This window comes from Lissotriton helveticus, chromosome 10, assembly GCF_964261635.1.
Source record: "Lissotriton helveticus chromosome 10, aLisHel1.1, whole genome shotgun sequence".
Classification (NCBI taxonomy): Eukaryota; Metazoa; Chordata; class Amphibia; order Caudata; family Salamandridae; genus Lissotriton; species Lissotriton helveticus.
The window spans coordinates 817,989,154-818,009,044 of record NC_136071.1 but is presented as its reverse complement, the minus strand read 5'-3'; the positions used below and the strand labels follow the sequence as shown (position 1 = coordinate 818,009,044).

The 19,891-nt window shown below is 49.0% G+C and overlaps 1 protein-coding gene across 1 annotated transcript in view; it reads left to right on the top strand.

The window, feature by feature from the left end:
* Positions 1–19,891, top strand: part of YME1L1 (YME1 like 1 ATPase) — a 478,651-nt gene that overhangs the window by 105,126 nt on the left and 353,634 nt on the right. Inside the window, exons 2-4 of the mRNA XM_078663402.1 lie at positions 12,200–12,328; positions 12,433–12,598; positions 14,750–14,848. Coding sequence (XP_078519528.1) covers positions 12,200–12,328; positions 12,433–12,598; positions 14,750–14,848 — 394 coding nt within the window. The remainder of the gene's footprint in view (positions 1–12,199; positions 12,329–12,432; positions 12,599–14,749; positions 14,849–19,891) is intronic.

Genomic DNA, 19,891 nt, shown 5'->3' with positions numbered 1-19,891 from the left:
CGCATCTCAGCTTGCTGCCCCCTCCCCACTCTCTCTCCCAGCACACCCCCCCCCTCAAGCCCCCTCCCCTGCCCGCCGTGTCGCATTTCTTTTCTCCTCTTTGCCGCTCTCCCTGCTCCGCCCCCTGTACCCGCCCCCTCCCCACTCTCTCTCCCAGCACACCTCCCCCTCCAGCCCCCTCCCCTGCCCGCCGTGTCGCATTTCTTTTCTCCTCTCCTCATGTTTACAACATGGTATGTTTCCCCTATCAGTGCTGGGGGGGCTAGGGTGGCACCCCTGTGTCCCAAGTGTTCTCTGTCGGGAGCCTGCATGTTTCTCCCCACTCGGTGGCATGCACGGATGCACCCAGCTCGCCTGCCTGCAGTGTGAGTGGAGGCCATTAATAATCCCGGGGCGTGCACCCATTGCACTCAGCGATGACTTCATTCCCAGGGTCACCCGGTCGATGGCAGATGCACGCACTGCATTTCAATGCGCACCACTGGAAGGCAGCCCTCGAGCATGAGCACACCCCGACCTGACCGCATGCAGACGCCAAACCCAACTACCCCCAAAGCAGAGAATGCACTCCCAATATCCACCGGCCACTTTTCCTTCTTACGTTATTATGCATACAACGGCGCATGTTCTGAATGTAGGTTTGCAGGATTGTTTCTGAGGCATGGTTAGCAGTGCATTATTTGTTGGAAATGTTGTGGCGGTTTCTGTCTGGTAACTTTGCATCCAACAACTTACTAATGCAATAGGTCTTGCATTTGCGAGAGTTAAACCTATTGGTATTGTAATTGACAATGCCTTTTATTTACGTTTTAAAAACCAACACAAATAAAAGGCAGTGCCATTTACAATGCCAATGGCTCAAACTCTAACAACTGCGAGACCTATTGGCTATGCCAATGCTTGTTTTTCCTCCTCTGCCCGTGGGCACGCTACCTGTGAGATCCAGTTACTTTTCACTAGCCATACATCTCCCAAGGATAACTTGGTTTCTTGTAGGAGAACCAAGTCTCCTTTAGTTTTGGCGAGATAATCTAATATCTTCTTGCGTTTAATAGGGTGATTGAGCCCTTTTACATTGATGGACAGTATCTGTAGGTCAGCTGACAGATTGAGACTATTGGTGGGGTGTCATCATCTATGCCGCGCTTGGTAAGCCTAATCTGCGTCCCCAGCTCTCGATTTTTGCTGTGCGCCCTCCCTCCACACACACACACACCGTCCCAATCTCGTGTCGGAGTGCAGGTGGCTTTCTTGCATGATCCTCCGGGTTAGAACTCGCTCTTCTATAGTTTGTGGGTGTCCAGTCGGGCTTTCCCGTTGAGCACTATGAGAATAACGAGGCGAGAGTAGAAAGGAAGATGGAGAACCCCCCCCCCCCCCGCACCCTCTCAAAACTCTCCCCCCCTACACAGAAACATTGTGTGCTGAGCGTGCGCCGACAGGGTTGCCGATCCGTCTCACTGGGATATGCTGGTTCTTTGCTCTCTGTTTCTATGACCACCCAAGGTAGTCTATATTACGGTATCTTAGGCGTGTGTAGTCTGTGTTAGTGCCCCCCGCCAATTTCAACACTCTATTGTCTTTATAGTAAAAAAGAATATGGTGATTGTCTTAGCTCCAGGTTTTTGTCTTTAGACATGCGGGCTGTGCGGACTGCCCTCACGCATTACAATGTCTGGTGTGTTGTCCGCGGTGTGGCTGTCTGCAGATGCCACCCCTGAGGAAGCTGTTCCGGCTCCTGTAGGGAGTCAGCGTAGAACCTTGCTCAGGGACGTCACAGGTCTAAGCAGGGGATGTGGCTTTGTTCTCCTTACTCTGGTAGCTCACTTCTTCTTCAATGAGTTGAGTCGAGGTTGCTGGTTGTCGGTTGTTGGTGAGCAGGGCCGAGGTGGTGGTCCGGTTCTGTGTATACTACAAGGCCTCCATTGAGGCTATATGGTTCTTTTTGTGGTTAGTTGTGATGGCTTCAGGCATCCATGAGGTAGTTAGCATATGTATGTTGGAGTCAAGGTAGCTAATGAGGTAGTTATTGAGGTAAGGCGATTCTCATTATTGCCATATTTCTTTACGAGTCTCTGCTTGTCAAGCAGCCTTTTGCTACAGTAGAGAGTGATTGCAGAAGCTGTGATAACTGGTGAGATAGATCAAGTTGTCTGGTGAGGTAGATCATGATTTTGTAGTGGTTCCTTACGAGGATATGTGTAGGTTGCGCTCACTCCCCTCCTTTTGCTGTTGCCTGCTTGAGAAGTTTCCATTTCTTGGGGTGACGTGCCGTCCAGGTATCTGACCAGATCTTTGGGATCATCAAATAGTTTGGAGCGCCCTCTGACATTTATCCTGAATTTTGCGGGCCCGGCAATTGAGAACTGAATGTTGCTCTTCTTCAGTTTGTCTCGTAGGGCTAGGAAGCCCTTTCTCGTGTCCACCGTTGGCTTGGAGTAGTCCTGCGTGAAGATGATCTTCTGGCCACTCCATGTGATCTGCTGGTTTCTTAGCGCAAAGTTAAAGATGGCCTCCGTATGTTGCGGCTCCACTGTCAGCTTCTTGTGTAGGTTTCATGTGTTCCCTTACGGCCCCTTACGGTTGCTAGGCTCTCTTGTGGCTTCCTATTGCCCTCAGGGGAGCAGCTGTCTACGTGTCCTTTGTGGTTTCGCCTTGGGCATTCCCCTCTAAGTCGGTCTCAGGTTCTTCTACACTTCTTCACTTCTTCTGCACTTTGGGTTTACTAGTGCGACTTAGCCAGGTCTCTGGCTAAGGTAGTGCTCCAGTGGGCCTCTGGGGTCCTCTGAAGGTGACAGTCTGCCAGGGGATGAGCAGTTGTCCTTCACGGGGTGTTATGTAGCACTGATCTTTCTTTGCAGGGGGAGGGGGTTTGGATGTGGATCCACTGGCCTGAACTCGGATTTGCTTGTTGTTCTGATCCCTCTTCAATCGTACTTACCTCTGCTCCGTTTCCTAGCACCCCTCCTCGCACTCTCCCGCTGTACCTTGTGGAAGGGCGTTGTAGTGTGCCGCTTCTCTCTACCCTTTGTGTCACCTGCCTCTGCCCTCGTGTGATTTCGGTGCGCTGTCCTAGGTGCTCCGTTCTTGGCTGCCCTTTTTTTTTTGTGCCCTTTTTTGGTTCCTTTCCGGCTCTGTTTGCTCCCAGCTTCCTGTGCAGCCTTTTTTTTCCACCTTTTTGTTTGCTGTGCCAGGGCCGTCGCTCCTCTTGTGTACCCCATATCTGCTTCAATATTACAAAGCAGTTGTAATGTAATTGATGTCATTTCTGCCCTCAAATGTGAGATTCTGGGCAGTAGGCTTGGGATTCTGTTTTCATAGTATACCACAGTCTCAAATTTCATTGTTTGTTTTTACATATACCCATAATACCCTGTAAATGTAATATTTCCCAGAGGATTCTTGTGGTTATTTAAAACATTAATTATTTTGGTCGTCAACCATAACTAACCTTGATGGATGTTCTTATGAATTATTTCAGTGAGGTTTTTAAGGCTTTTATGGCAAATTTGAAAAAGTGCATTTAATTTGCCTTCATCCTTGCTTTCTGGATATAGTCTTCTCCAATATCCTGCTTGGCACAGCCATTTAACATGTTCCCTATATTCTCTGACCCAAGACTGGCAACCCAGTAATCGCGGATCTCATCTTCTGCTTATGCCCTTAGGACACAGGGAGTATGTAGCCTTTCGTAACGTCCCACATCCACTACTGCTGCCACCTGTTTTTAAGTCTCGCCTGACCCATCGCTTGCGATGGTCTGGCCAGACCTTAAGTAAGATGGGCTTCAAGAAATGCTACCCAAAAAATGTACTGGCTACAACTTGCAGTGCATGTGAGTGCGCGCACGTGCACCACTCGCGTGCTTCCCCCCACAATCACTTTTCCTGCTGGCATTCCCCCCTCCCTTCCTGCCCAGTCCTTCTTGTCTTTCACATACCATGCATAGGAAATCTAACCAGCATTTACAATGCAATGGTCTCGGCATTATTAAAGGTAGAGCTATTGGCATTGCTCATGACATTTTTTGTTAATTTTTTTTTTTTATACATAAATAAATGGTATTGTCATTTACAATGGCAATAGGAGAGTAGTAGAGAGTATTCAGGGCCGGACTGGGAACCACAACCGGGCCTGGCAAAGTGCTCGGCTGAACTCAGAGGGGGGTGTTGGGGGGGGGGGGGGGGGGGTTGGGGCTGGCTGAGCACTTTGCCGGGGCCGGTTTTTGGACGATTTTGTTACAGGGCCAATTTGGTGCAAAAACGGCCCTGTAACAAAAATGGCTCCCAGGGGCCCAAACCGCTCCCCCCCCTCACCCCCCCATGAGGCGCACCGGGGGATTGCCCGGTGCCCGCCATGTCCAGTCCGGGCCTGAGAGTATTCGTGGACACAGAGCCACACACACACACACACACACATAGACAGAGCCACGCACACACACACACAGAGCCACGCACACACACACACAGAGCCACATACACAGACAGAGCCACGCACACACAGACAGAGCCACGCACACACAGACAGAGCCACGCACGTACACACACACACAGACAGAGCCACGCACACACAGACAGAGCCACGCGTGCACACAGAGCCACGCGCACACACAGAGCCACGCGCACACACAGAGCCACGCACACACACAGACCGAGCCACGCACACACACAGACCGAGCCACGCACACACACAGACCGAGCCACGCACACACACAGACCGAGCCCCGCACACACACAGACAGAGCCCCACACACACACAGACAGAGCCCCACACACACACAGACAGAGCCACGCACACACAGACAGAGCCACGCACACACAGACAGAGCCACGCACACACAGACAGAGCCACGCACACACAGACAGAGCCACGCACACACAGACAGAGCCACGCACACACAGACAGAGCCACGCACACACAGACAGAGCCACGCACACACAGACAGAGCCACGCACACACAGACAGAGCCACGCACACACACAGACAGAGCCACACGCACAGAGCCACGCACACACACACACAGACAGAGCCACACGCACAGAGCCACGCACACACACACACACACACAGACCGACAGAGCCACGCGCGCACACACACAGACAGAGCCACGCACGCACACACACAGACAGAGCCACGCACGCACACACACAGACAGAGCCACGCGCGCGCACAGACAGAGCCACGCACGTACACAGACAGAGCCACGCACATACACAGACAGAGCCACGCGCGCACACACACAGACAGAGCCACGCGCGCGCACACAGACAGAGCCACGCGCGCGCACACAGACAGAGCCACGCGCGCGCACACAGACAGAGCCACGCGCGCGCACACAGACAGAGCCACGCGCGCACACAGACAGAGCCACGCGCGCACACAGACAGAGCCACGCGCGCACACAGACAGAGCCACGCGCGCACACAGACAGAGCCACGCGCGCACACAGACAGAGCCACGCGCGCGCACACACACACAGACAGAGCCACGCGCGCGCACACACACACAGACAGAGCCACGCGCGCGCGCACACACACACAGACAGAGCCACGCGCGCGCGCACACACACACAGAGCCACGCGCGCGCGCACACACACAGAGCCACACGCGCGCGCGCGCACACACACACAGACAGAGCCACGCGCGCACACACAGACAGAGCCACGCGCGCGCGCACACAGACAGAGCCACGCGCGCGCGCACACAGACAGAGCCACGCGCGCACACACACAGACAGAGCCACGCACACACACAGACAGAGCCACGCGCACACACAGAGCCACGCGCGCGCACACACAGACAGAGCCACGCGCGCGCGCACACACAGACAGAGCCACGCGCGCGCACACACAGACAGAGCCACACGCACACACAGAGCCACGCACACATACACAGACAGAGCCACGCACACATACACAGACAGAGCCGCGCACACACAGACAGAGCCACGCACACACACAGACAGAGCCACACGCACAGAGCCACGCACACACACACACACACAGACAGAGCCACACGCACAGAGCCACGCACACACACACACACAGACCGACAGAGCCACGCGCGCACACACACAGACAGAGCCACGCACGCACACACACAGACAGAGCCACGCACGCACGCACACACACAGACCGACAGAGCCACGCGCGCGCACAGACAGAGCCACGCACGTACACAGACAGAGCCACGCACGTACACAGACAGAGCCACGCGCACACAGACAGAGCCACGCACACACAGACAGAGCCACGCACACATACACAGACAGAGCCGCGCACACACAGACAGAGCCACGCACACACACAGACAGAGCCACACGCACAGAGCCACGCACACACACAGACAGAGCCACGCGCGCGCACACAGAGCCACGCGCGCGCACACAGACAGAGCCACGCGCGCGCACACAGACAGAGCCACGCGCGCGCACACAGACAGAGCCACGCGCGCGCGCACACAGACAGAGCCACGCGCGCGCGCACACAGACAGAGCCACGCGCGCGCGCACACAGACAGAGCCACGCGCGCGCGCACACAGACAGAGCCACGCGCGCGCGCACACAGACAGAGCCACGCGCGCGCGCACACAGACAGAGCCACGCGCGCGCGCACACAGACAGAGCCACGCGCGCGCGCACACAGACAGAGCCATGCGCGCACACAGACAGAGCCACGCGCGCACACACACACACACAGACAGAGCCACGCGCGCGCACACACACACACACAGAGCCACGCGCGCACACACACACACAGACAGAGCCACGCGCGCACACACACACAGAGCCACGCGCGCGCACACACACACAGACAGAGCCACGCGCGCACACACAGACAGAGCCACGCGCGCACACAGACAGAGCCACGCGCGCACACACAGAGCCACGCGCGCACACAGACAGAGCCACGCGCGCACACAGACAGAGCCACGCGCGCACACAGACAGAGCCACGCGTGCACACAGACAGAGCCACGGGCGCACACAGACAGAGCCACGGGCGCACACAGACAGAGCCACGGGCGCACACAGACAGAGCCACGGGCGCACACAGACAGAGCCACGGGCGCACACAGACAGAGCCACGGGCGCACACAGACAGAGCCACGGGCGCACACAGACAGAGCCACGGGCGCACACAGACAGAGCCACGGGCGCACACAGACAGAGCCACGGGCGTACACAGACAGAGCCACGCACACACACACCCACACAGAGCCACATACACAGCCACGCACGCGCACACCCACACAGAGCCACATACACAGCCACGCACGCGCACACAGACAGACAGAGCCACATAAACACAGACGGAGCCACACACACAGACAGAGCCACACACACAGACAGAGCCACACACAGCCACGCACACACAGACAGAGCCACGCACACACAGACAGAGCCACGCACACACAGACAGAGCCACACACAGACAGAGCCACGCACACACAGACAGAGCCACGCACACACAGACAGAGCCACGCACACACAGACAGAGCCACGCACACACAGACAGAGCCACGCACACACAGACAGAGCCACGCACACACAGACAGAGCCACGCACACACAGACAGAGCCACGCACACACAGACAGAGCCACGCACACACAGACAGAGCCACGCACACACAGACAGAGCCACGCACACACAGACAGAGCCACGCACACACAGACAGAGCCACGCACACACAGACAGAGCCACGCACACACAGACAGAGCCACGCACACACAGACAGAGCCACGCACACACAGACAGAGCCACGCACACACAGACAGAGCCACGCACACACACAGACAGAGCCGCGCACACACACAGACAGAGCCGCGCACACACACAGACAGAGCCGCGCACACACACAGACAGAGCCGCGCACACACACAGACAGAGCCGCGCACACACACAGACAGAGCCGCGCACACACACACACAGACAGAGCCGCGCACACACACACACAGACAGAGCCGCGCACACACACACACACAGAGCCGCGCACACACACACACAGACAGAGCCGCGCACACACACACACAGACAGAGCCGCGCACACACACACACAGACAGAGCCGCGCACACACACACACAGACAGAGCCGCGCACACACACACCCAGACAGAGCCGCGCACACACACACCCAGACAGAGCCGCGCACACACACACCCAGACAGAGCCGCGCACACACACACAGACAGAGCCACGCACACACACACACAGACAGAGCCACGCACACACACACACAGACAGAGCCACGCACACACACACACACACAGACAGAGCCACGCACACGCACACACACAGAGCCGCGCACACACACAGACAGAGCCGCGCACACACACAGACAGAGCCGCGCACACACACAGACAGAGCCGCGCACACACACAGACAGAGCCGCGCACACACACAGACAGAGCCGCGCACACACACAGACAGAGCCGCGCACACACACAGACAGAGCCGCGCACACACACACACAGACAGAGCCGCGCACACACACACACAGACAGAGCCGCGCACACAGACAGAGCCGCGCACACACACACACAGACAGAGCCGCGCACACACACACACAGACAGAGCCGCGCACACACACACACAGACAGAGCCGCGCACACACACACCCAGACAGAGCCGCGCACACACACACCCAGACAGAGCCGCGCACACACACACCCAGACAGAGCCACGCACACACACACACAGACAGAGCCACGCACACACACACACAGACAGAGCCACGCACACACACACACACACAGACAGAGCCACGCACACGCACACACACAGAGCCGCGCACACACACAGACAGAGCCGCGCACACACACAGACAGAGCCGCGCACACACACAGACAGAGCCGCGCACACACACAGACAGAGCCGCGCACACACACAGACAGAGCCGCGCACACACACAGACAGAGCCGCGCACACACACAGACAGAGCCGCGCACACACACAGACAGAGCCGCGCACACACACAGACAGAGCCGCGCACACACACAGACCGAGCCGCGCACACACACAGACCGAGCCGCGCACACACACAGACCGAGCCGCGCACACACACAGACCGAGCCGCGCACACACACAGGTTAGCCGAGGAGTTCTGGGAGGAATGCATCCCAGAGATAGACTGGGGGGGAACTGGGGGGGAACTGTGGCAGACCTCTTATAACATTCTCTTCTCAGTCGTTAAGCCAGCTTGGCTGAGGAGGAACCATTACTTCACTACACACAGGGCTTACGTTTCCCCGGCGAGCTCTCTAAAATGTCTAAAGGCCCTCCTGCAAGATGTAAAAAATGTAACTTGGAAAGTGTCCTGGATGTGCATATGTTTTGGGCCTGCCGATCTCTTTTGAAATTTTGGGAAGAAGTAGAAGACTCTTAAACATCTATTTTGGGTCATCCAATACAACTTTCCCTTAAGCTCGTAATTTTTGGCGTATTAAGTGACATCCCTGGCTTTAATAGAGGTTTTCTATTCTTTGCTATATTGTTAGCCAGACAGCAAATATGTAAGAGATGGGTTGAGACTACACCCCCCACACATTCGGACTGGTTATCTGCCTTATATAAAACTTCTAACTGATTTGGCTAGATTGAAGAATTTTAAGGAGAGAGCCATCTTGAACTGTTTGTTAAATTGGACCTCAGTCTGAGTAGTCTTCTATCTTTGCTTTTTGATTTTTGTGAAACTACCTAAACATCATGCTTTTTTGTCCTATGATTAAGCTTCAGTGGAGCTCTCAGACTGTGGTGGATTGTGCTATTCACTTTTGGGCTCCAGTTTGTTTTGATCAAGGCAAGCCACAGGCATTAGTCTTCGGTTTAAAAAAAAAAAAAAAACCTGAAGAGAGCATGACCATCCTCTCATTAACAACGGAAGGTCAGCAACTGGAAGGAAGTCTGTATGCTACTGGTAGGCGGGGGATGAAGGGCAGAAAAGATTACCCGATGGCTTACTTCTCTTAACTGAGCAACAGTGGCGACCTTCTGATCTCTAGTTAGCTGAGGTTGGAGGCGAATGAGGAAAAAAAAAAAGATTTCTTGGTTCACCATAATCGGCTGCTGATCTTTTATTTGTAAATGGCTGAATGATGCATTCGAATTCTTGCAGCTGTATTGCAGAATGAAATTAATGAATGAAATGTGAAGACATTTATTAAGCGCTTAGCTACCCGGGGCCATCCCAGCGCTGACAGCGGCAAGTAATAGACACCATAACCATACATGGGGAAGAGCTTGGTTTTTAACGGTTTACAAAAAGCCGGATAGTTGGGTTCCTTACGCAAATGAAGTGGGAGAGTGTTCCAGAACTTTGCGGCATTATAAGAGAACAGACGACCGCCACATCTAGCTTTTTTAATCCTGGGAACTACGGCGGAAAGTGGGTCGTCCGAACGGAGGCATCTGTTAGGTAGGGCCTAAAAATAGAGCGATTGATGGAAGGACCTTTTCCGGCTAGCGTCTTGTGGGCAATGCACATAGCCTTGAAATTAACTCTCTCCTTGATGGGGAGCCAATGGAGAGATATCAGGGCTGGTTTTGCAGATTGGCATTTTGGGATTTCCAGAAGTGTCCTGGCTGTGCAGTTTTGCACTGTCTGGAGTTTTGAAATGGTTGCGCATGCGGTCCCTAGATAAAGGACATTCCTATAGTCCAGATGCGATAGGATGAGAGCCTGCCAGAATAATACCATAGCATAAAGTTAAAATGCAATTTAAATAACTCAGATTACACTTGTAAGTGCAGTGTATTTCAGACGCAGAAAGAGTCAGTGGTGACTGTTCTGTATATTTTAATTTGTTGTAATTAGAACTGTTACAATATAAAAAAGTGAGTCTGGCTCCAATAGACCAGGGTAACTAAGCCATCCCCTTTAAAGGTATTACTTTCCAACACTGAAGATAACTCGAATACTAGATATCCTCCCCACATCAGTAGAACACTGTGAAAAGGAGAAGAGCCACCCCTCCTAAAAAACACATATTGGTATTGTTGCGGGTATTCTGCCCTGGAACAGAACTATGCTTTGGACCATAGAACATCAGTATGTAGGGACCGAGTCACCATACCACCTCAGTGTCTGAGTCTGAGTCCTATTAGCTATAGTGCCTCACTTGCTCTCTTAACCTTACCAGAGTAGCAAGTGAATTGGCACACCAGAACACAACACTCTTGACCCTCTCATGGATCATGGTAACGGAACACGCGCTTTTGCTCTCTTGCTCGTACTTGCCCAGGAGACACAATGGAAGTTTAGAATATTTATTTAAACTATTGTGCTCTAAAATGCAGTATACGTGCCACAATTAGAAAAAAGTTTCATAATAAACTAATCTAAGGGGGTGCGGGGCGGGGGGAGACGGATAATAACAATAGAACAATAACATTTTTATAACCAAAATGAAAAAAATGCTTCTCTAAAAGTAAGCAATGGAAGCATAGGAGCGAGCCTGTCAGATGCTAAAGAGGCCTTGCTGCTGGGGCGGGTTAAGCACAAAATCGACAAGCTGGGACAAGGAAAGCCATTGCATAAGAGACATAAAGCCAACAAATGGTAATCGATGGGTGAACTGTTAGTCTCTGTAAGTTCTTTTTAAGCCCATAATAGGTATTTTGTAGCCAGAGAGCTTTCACTGTCTTATAGGCTCAACCTAATGGTACCCCTAACTACAAAGACTCGTTTACTGCTCCTTTAACATGTAGTTAACATAAACAAAAATAAATAAAAGTAAATGTCCAAATATCATTTGACTAGCTAATATGTGGGATTTAGTAAGAATATCCATGATGAATGTGTTAAAATCAGACGTTAGTGTGCTTATTTGCGTGTGCTAATAAAATTCAGTCTGTGGATACTTATCTACAATGAATTAGCCCTAACCTGTTTCTGTCATTGCTAGTGCACTCCTAGTACCTTAAGACAAATTAAAGATGTCAGATCAAAATGCTTAGGATCTAGATCATTGTATTGCCTTTGTGGAAGTCTCCAGAAACAGACAGTGGGAAGGTACTTCATTTGCTATTGGGGGCATATTACTTTTTGAGATGTACTGTAATTATCAAAGCAATTGTAGTTATGTGAGCTTCTTAGAATGTTGAGTATTTCCTTTTTCATTGATATCCTTACTCTGTCTTTTCGCCCAGAGTTGAACTTGTGCCTTAAACGCAATGTTATTCTTACGTTAATTTTGTTGCAGGTAACTGTCCCCCTAAGTCATCTCATCAATGCCTTTCACTCTTTAAAGAGTTCTGCTACTTCTGTCAGTACAGCTTCTCTTTCAAGCTTACAAAGAGATGTGTCTGAGATCGAAGCTCCAAGCAGTGAGGTTAGTCAAAGTGCATCCATTTTGTAAATCATAATTACTTTCTTGATATATTTACTGATGAAATCGATTTTGTGTAAAACATTTTACCCACTTTTTATTTTCAGCCTTTACTTAATCTTAAAGACCTGGGATTGTCGGAGTTGAAAACTGACCAACTCAGTGACCTTGTTGACAGACTTCTTCCTGGTATTTGTATAAAGACTAAAGAAAGCTCTTCACAGTGGCACACATCGCATACCTCTGCAGAATCCTTCTTCGAAAACAAGCATGGTATGTAAGATTGATATGGCCTAGCAGGGAAACTCTGAAAGCAGTAGTGAAGGTCCACGTAGTGATAAAACAGTCAATAAAATGGCATGGTGGGATATATAAGGCACACATCATAAAAAATCTGTAGATGCCTGGAAAGTTTTAAGGCAATAGCCACAAAGCCAGCGTAGGAATCCGTATAGTAAAGCAGCGCAAATTGTCTATTAGAATGTCAGAACTCTGTCAATCTCCTTGATCTATGTGTCCATTCTGTTGTAGCGGAAACATCGGGGGTGACATTTGTGGTCCAGAGTGACTACAAAATATGGTTCTCTTAGTCCCAAGGTCTCATGTTTCTAGTGTTGATCTTTTGACATAGGGTAGCCATGTATTTTATTGCAGTCACGCCTTGTGAGACCATGCATTACATTACGCCAGAGTTCTCTCACTGCTACCACCCAATCCATATGGGTTTGTTTGCATTCAGTCTGTTTTGGCAGACTCCCCCAACACCCCTAAGATGTGCAGATCAATGCCATTTCAATATGTACATAATTGCTAGACTTGTGTCTGAGGTTTTCCGCGAGTACCTAGCTGTGTTGTCTGTCTGCCCATATAATCCTTAAGATGATTTATTTACAAAAAGCTACAGTACGGGCATTGGAACTGGACATGATTGGAAGTGGGAGCGGGCAAGGCGCTTGGTTAATTTTAACTAAGTTTATTCTGCCTGTGAATGAGATACATTTTGCTCTCTATTTGATGAGGTCGCTCACAATTTCTGTCTTCATTTTTAGTCAAATTTCAATAAGTGAGTTCTTATGACCGAAGCCCAGATATATTGTTGGGCTCCTCGCTCAACCTAAGCAGAGTGCGCAGTTTCAGATTTTTAGTTTGGGCATGATAATCCTGTACCATTAAGAGCATGGACTTGTTAGGATTTATTTGAAAGCCCATCACAGCTCAAAGTTTCTCAGCCCACTTATGGGGGATCTGAGCGAATCTTCAGATGTGTTAAGCAGACTTCTCCTTTCTCGTAGAAGGTTTACATTTAGTAAAGCCAGCTTTAGTAGTTTTTATATGATACACCATGCAGCTAGCCAGTGGATTCAGTGGTTCTGGGTCCACACCTGATAGATTATTTTGGGGTTGAATCTCATTGCGAAAGTCCCACGAGCAGGCGTATCGCACCCACCTTTCAGGACTACATCTACCATTCTATCAGTTGAAGTTTAGTGCCCCATCTTGCACTTGGGTTACCAGTCAACCATTGCACCTTTGAATTCAGCATGCCTCTGCCACATGGTAGAGAGTCCTGCATTTATGGGTGCATTTGGGTGAGTGAGTGTCAGCATGCACTTCGGGGGAAGGTATTACACTAGTGGGCCTAGTCAGTTTTCTCTTGTTAGTCCCCACCTGATCAGGACAGTTCAGACTTCTTCTTTTCCAGTGGATGATTATCACTTTTATGCTTGAAACATTTGAGGGGTGGAAAAGCTATGAAGTGTGCCCAGGATAGCCGATATTCTGAATACAAGTGATTTACTTCTCCAATCCTGACCATGGGAAGCAGTATTGTAACTCCGTTTATTTTTTCCTGCCCAATGATACCAACCAGCCGGTCATTCACTGTAGTCCACTGATATCATTCCCTCATATTCCATCCCACATTCCTGGGCTCAGAATTGCATGACCTACCTTCCTCGTCATCTGATCTCAGAAAGTGAAGACATTGTGTTATGTTCGGCCCCTAGTACTTGTGTCGGGCGCTTTCCACAACCAGAAAGCTTTATTTGATTGATCATGTAGAGTACCAAGCATGCACTTCATCCAAGGTACTATCTTCCTTTTTTAGTCTTGAATTCCTTCTTGGGCACCATGAACAGCTCTAAATTAAACTGACAGGCTCTCCTTCAGTCACAAAGAACAGCTGAAAGGAGCTGAACATTTTGTGCAGAAGTACACATGGCGTCCCGGGGGGGATGAGGGTAGACTCCCACAAACGATGTATCTCCTCTCTCTTTTTTTTTTTTTTTGAGACACCACACCACCCCCAACCCGTTTTTAGGGTTTGACAGACTTTTGTATATGGTAAGTTATTAAACATTTGTTTTTCTGCTACCAGGCTATCTAATAACGTTATATTAATAAGTTATGTGTTTGTTTAAACAGGTTTTCCAGACTTTTTCAATATTTTGAGATCTACTTCCTTGTGCAGACAACACCCTAGTCCCCTTCGGAGTGTGTGCACAGATCTTCAATATAGCCCAGGTATGGTAATTAGAATAAAAACAAATACTTAACACTTAAATGGTGTTTTTGTAGTTATATTTACATAGTTTGTAGAGTTACATGTTTTCATATTGTTTTCAAGAACGTGAATCACATGGAGAAATATTTTTCTCAACCAGAGGTACACACGTTAGGCAATCATTACTTGTGTGAATGTTGGTTTTCTCAGCACTAAGGACTCCTAAACAAAGACTCCAGGTGCACTGGGATTTTTCCTTCATTCCTGTCTTTGAAGGGTGCTGTTGTGCAACATTCACTATTCAGTAACACTTTGTCTCGTGATTCTGACTGCTCTTCCCAGAATAGTCCTTCAAATTGTCATGTGGACAAACTGTAAGCATCGAATGGTTGCAAATTCATTCAGGACCAAACTTATTTTCCCCTTTTACTAACTTAGGCCATTGCACATCCCTTTTGTCTACAGGGTCCACATGAGGTATGTTGGGCTGGGGGGTGTAGATCTGCTGTGGAAAGAAAAGTGTCTTACTTTGCCCCCTCTCACGCCGTCCACCTTTTGATCACCTGCAGTCTTAGGTTATCACACAACCTTCCCCCACTTTAAAGACTAATCCCTTCTCTACTGCTGTGGAGGGAGAGAGTTTTCCACTGCTCACTTACATTGGACCTTTTTAGGTCGAGCCTAGCGACAGTGCACATGCACTGCTCGCTCTGCGAGGCATGCAGTAGTCGAGTATGTCGTGGAAGCCTCGCCTATTCTCCTCCCATATTTTTCATTGGCTGGTGTCATTGTCCTTGGTAAATGCTGGCTTCTGATTGATAATTAGGCTTTTTAGTCCCTCCTTGTTACCCCCCTGTCACCATTTGTTAGCTCCCATGAGGACTGGATCTTTTACTTGTGGCGTTACAAGGTCTCCTTCATAAGTCGGTAAGCTATTTCTTTTATTTGCAGCGTGGTCCACTTTCACTTTAGCGGCCACGCTTGTTTATTTAATTGATTTGCCACGCGGGCCTAAAGGGAGCGTTTCTACTCACTAATGTAACAATCATTTGCAATGCAATAGGTCTCACATTTACATGAGTTTAAGCTATTGACGTTGCAAATAACAAAGCCTTTTTTCTTCTTTTTTTTTTTTTTTTTAAATAAATAAAAGGCATTGTCATTTACAATGCCAATAGCTTAAACTCGCATAAATGCATTTCAAATGCTTGTTATTCCTTTGTGGCTCTTCTGCAGACACTAGATTTGGGCTGTAGGTTCCCAAACAAAAAGAGCTGCGTACACAGGTAGTCTGCATCTCACCTCACCTCAAGGACATCTGTGGTACCTCCTGCTGCTCTTGGTTCAAGATGTCCGCTGTTTGCTATTTACCCAACAACTTGTAAGGTATCTCATGGGAGGGCTATTGCTTTGAGGATGTCCAGCATCACAGATGTTTAGTGTAAATTTCCTTTGAATACATGAGCTCCTCACAAATAGACAGACTTGCGCTTGGTGAAATAACTTTTGATTTTTTTACTATTTAATGTTAAAGTAAATATTGGCATTCAGGGCACTTTTTATAAACAATGTATGATTTATAGCCTGCATGAAAAGTATAGTAAAATATGAAGATTTTGTAAAATTAATTGCATTGAACTATAAATGTCCAATTCATCATTTCAGATAAAGTTGCACTTAACATATTTGGTTTTAAGTATAAACAGTGGACCCCAAAGAATAAAAGAAAGCCACCTCTCGGGTTCTTGTAGAAAATCTAATTGGTCAGAACATTATGCAGTCAGCCAAATTCGATGGCAACCGAACTAATGAACCTGAACGGTGTACACCGAATTGTAGTGCACCCCAACAACACATTGAAAGACGTGCTTTCTCCTTGTGCGTGGTAACAACGAAGTAGTGTTGCAGATATATGAATCCAAAGGTGAATCCATTCATAATGTCAAACCTTACTCACAATGGTCGGGCTTTATTGCCTCCTCTTGAGGTTTATCCTGGCAAGAAACTCAGTGCTCAAACTAAAAAACTACACCAAACAAGAAAGCTATATAATTAACTGTTTCAATTCTAAATGCTTATGGGCTCAATGAAACCAGGTATTTAAAAGGTGCTCATAAAACTAACTAATGGCTCACTAGACTGTTAGTTGTATTATCTTAATATGGAAAAGTAAGGATCAACAATGGAAAGAATGGCTGTTTTTAAATTTAGCATGTAAAATGGTGGTAATGCACTTAGTTAACTATTTAGAGGAACAGTATGGCCCAAAGTCCATGCCGAATGAGAACACCCTCCTCAGTAAAATCACGAAACCAGGCAACTTAAAAACATCCTGAGAGACAATGGAGCTAAGTGGCAGATCACTTGAGTGGCAAAATCAGCATTAGATAGGCAACTCTGTCACTCACCTGCTATCATCCTCAAAGTGGCTTGCAGGTTTGAGGACTGAGCGGCTCTGCGTATTAATCTATTTAATTGAAGGCAAGATGGAGCTGGTGCATTAAACGTGCTGCAATGTAAAACCCAGGAAAGTTGTGAATTGTATTTTTTCGTCAACGCTGGTACTGTGAGAAAATCCACATGTCAAAGTTACTCCATCCATGAAAAACGCTTGCACCACTGGCTTGTTGCTCTAAAACGCTGAAACAATTCTTATGGAATAGAATTTATTTACAAACGGGGGTTGTTGAAATGTCAGATTTCCCTTATTCAATATAGTCCAATTATTACGTGACTACGTTTGAATGCAGACCCCTGTTTGTGTTCAAACATTGTCACTGCACTCTACTCCGACCATTTCACTCTATAACGCTTTACTCCATGCGCCTCTACTCTATGCCAATGCACTCTATCCATCTCTACTTTACTTTGCGTCACTTGAGAAATGTATGCTGCTCCACTCTGCGCCAGTGCACTCTAGTCTTTAGAGGTGCACTCTGACATCCACTCAGCGCCACTCTAATATACTCTGCACTCCATTCTGCTGCATTCTACCCAGCACCATTGCTCTCTACCGTGCACCATTCCACTCCACTCTATGCCACTTCACTCTACTCTAAAGTAATCTACTTTGCACCACTCCTCTACAATGTAGGCTGCACAATTTCACTCTGCACCACTCTGTTCCACTTTACGTCATTGCACCCTTCTGTATCCAAGGCACTCTATGCCAATACACTCTGCACCACTAAACTCTAGTCTGCAGCAATCTGACACTGCGCTCTACGCCACTGTTATTCTGCACCACTGTACTCTATGCCTCTGTTCTCTACACCACTCTACTTTACTCCACTGCACTCTGCCACAGTCTATTCTGTTATACTGCACTCTGTCACTGAACTCTACACCACTCTACTCTTCGGCACTGCACTATATCCTACTGCACTCTTCTCTGCACCACTCTACGCCCTTCTATGCCAAATGCACACTACTCCTCTACACTGTATGGCACTCTACTCGGCATCACCCCACTCTATGCCACTGCACTCTAAGCCACTCTAATGTACTCTGCACCACTGCATTCTGAACTTCTATACTCAAATCCAATTCACTCTGCCACTGCACTGTATGCCACTATGTTCTACTCCACTGAACTCTATGCCACTTTGTTCTGCACCTCTGAACTCTGCCACTGCACAGTACACCAACGCACTATTCCTCACTGCACGAAGCTCTAGAACCATTCATGCCCGCCTCTAAACTCTGTGGCATTCTACTGTCACACTGCAGCACTCTACTCCACTGCACTTCTGCACCACTCTACGCCACTATAATCTACTGTTCACTACTGCACTTCGTTTCTCTGCTCTGCACCACTCTACTGTATGCCCATGCACTCTATTTTATTGTTCAACACTTCAACCTCCGCCACTGCACTCTAACCCACTCCAGTCTACTCTGCACCACTCCACACCAGTGCACTGTATGCCACTACTGTATGCCTCCACTCTACCCTGCACAACTCCACTCTACTGCACTTCACTCTACTTTGAAACAATATGACCCTGAACTCTGCCACTCTCCTCTGTTTTGCATCACTCTACTCTGCACCACTCTAACTCTGCACCACGGTGCTCTTTGGTACCCTAATCTAAACCATTGCACTCTACCCAATCCAATGTACTGTACGCCACTTTACTCAAAACCAATGCACTCTATGGCACTGCACTGTACGCCCAAAAGATAGCACCACTGCACTCTAGGCCACTGTACTCTTCTCTACAACATTCTACTCTACGCCACTGCAGTCCACACCAGTGCACTGTAAGACACATTACTCCGCGAGATTGTACTCTCTGCTGCCAAACTCTACTCTTCTCTCACCACTTGCCTGGAATAAGACAAACATTTGCTTGATAAGTCATGGTGCGAGTGAGTGTAGTCATTGTCTGAAGTACAAACTGGTGACTTGGCGTCCATTGATTAATCATTGGTGAGCGTTATTGGCAAAAGTCTAACTGAGACACTATAAGCTGGCTGCCATTTTGGCTCCATGGACTGGATACCTTTTGTAATGACGCTTGCGAGATTTGACTTGTTATAGCAGTTGAGCTAGCCTTTCTCTACGCACTTCAGTTGGAGAACTTGAGGAGACTAGTGTCTTCTTCCTCGGTCACCAGACTTCGAATTTCCTGTCATCGTTTTTGAGAACTATGAGGCTTCATTGTAATTGGCAGTCGAGGGAGCAGTGTCCTCGCTGTGTGTGGACTCAATAACTCCCAATTTTAGAACTTCTTGCTTTAGAAACAGAAAGAACGCAGTGTTTCCTTAGTGCGCTGACTGCACAACATTCCCACTGAGAGAACTTTGGTGCTCGGAGGAGAGTGGTGTCTCGTCATGCTCAGACTCTTCATGTAACGTCTGTAAGAGTCTAGCGTCTTCGCAGTGCTTAGTTTTTCTAGTGGTTTTTGTCAGCCCCTTAGAGTTTCCCTTCAGGCAGTCTTTCCTTTTCTCTCCCCCCCTGTTCCATATTTTGCTCTGCGCTTTACTCCCGAAAGTCCTAAGAACAGTTCTGGAACAGTGTTAGTTTTCATATATCTTTATATGAACTGTGAGGCAGAAAC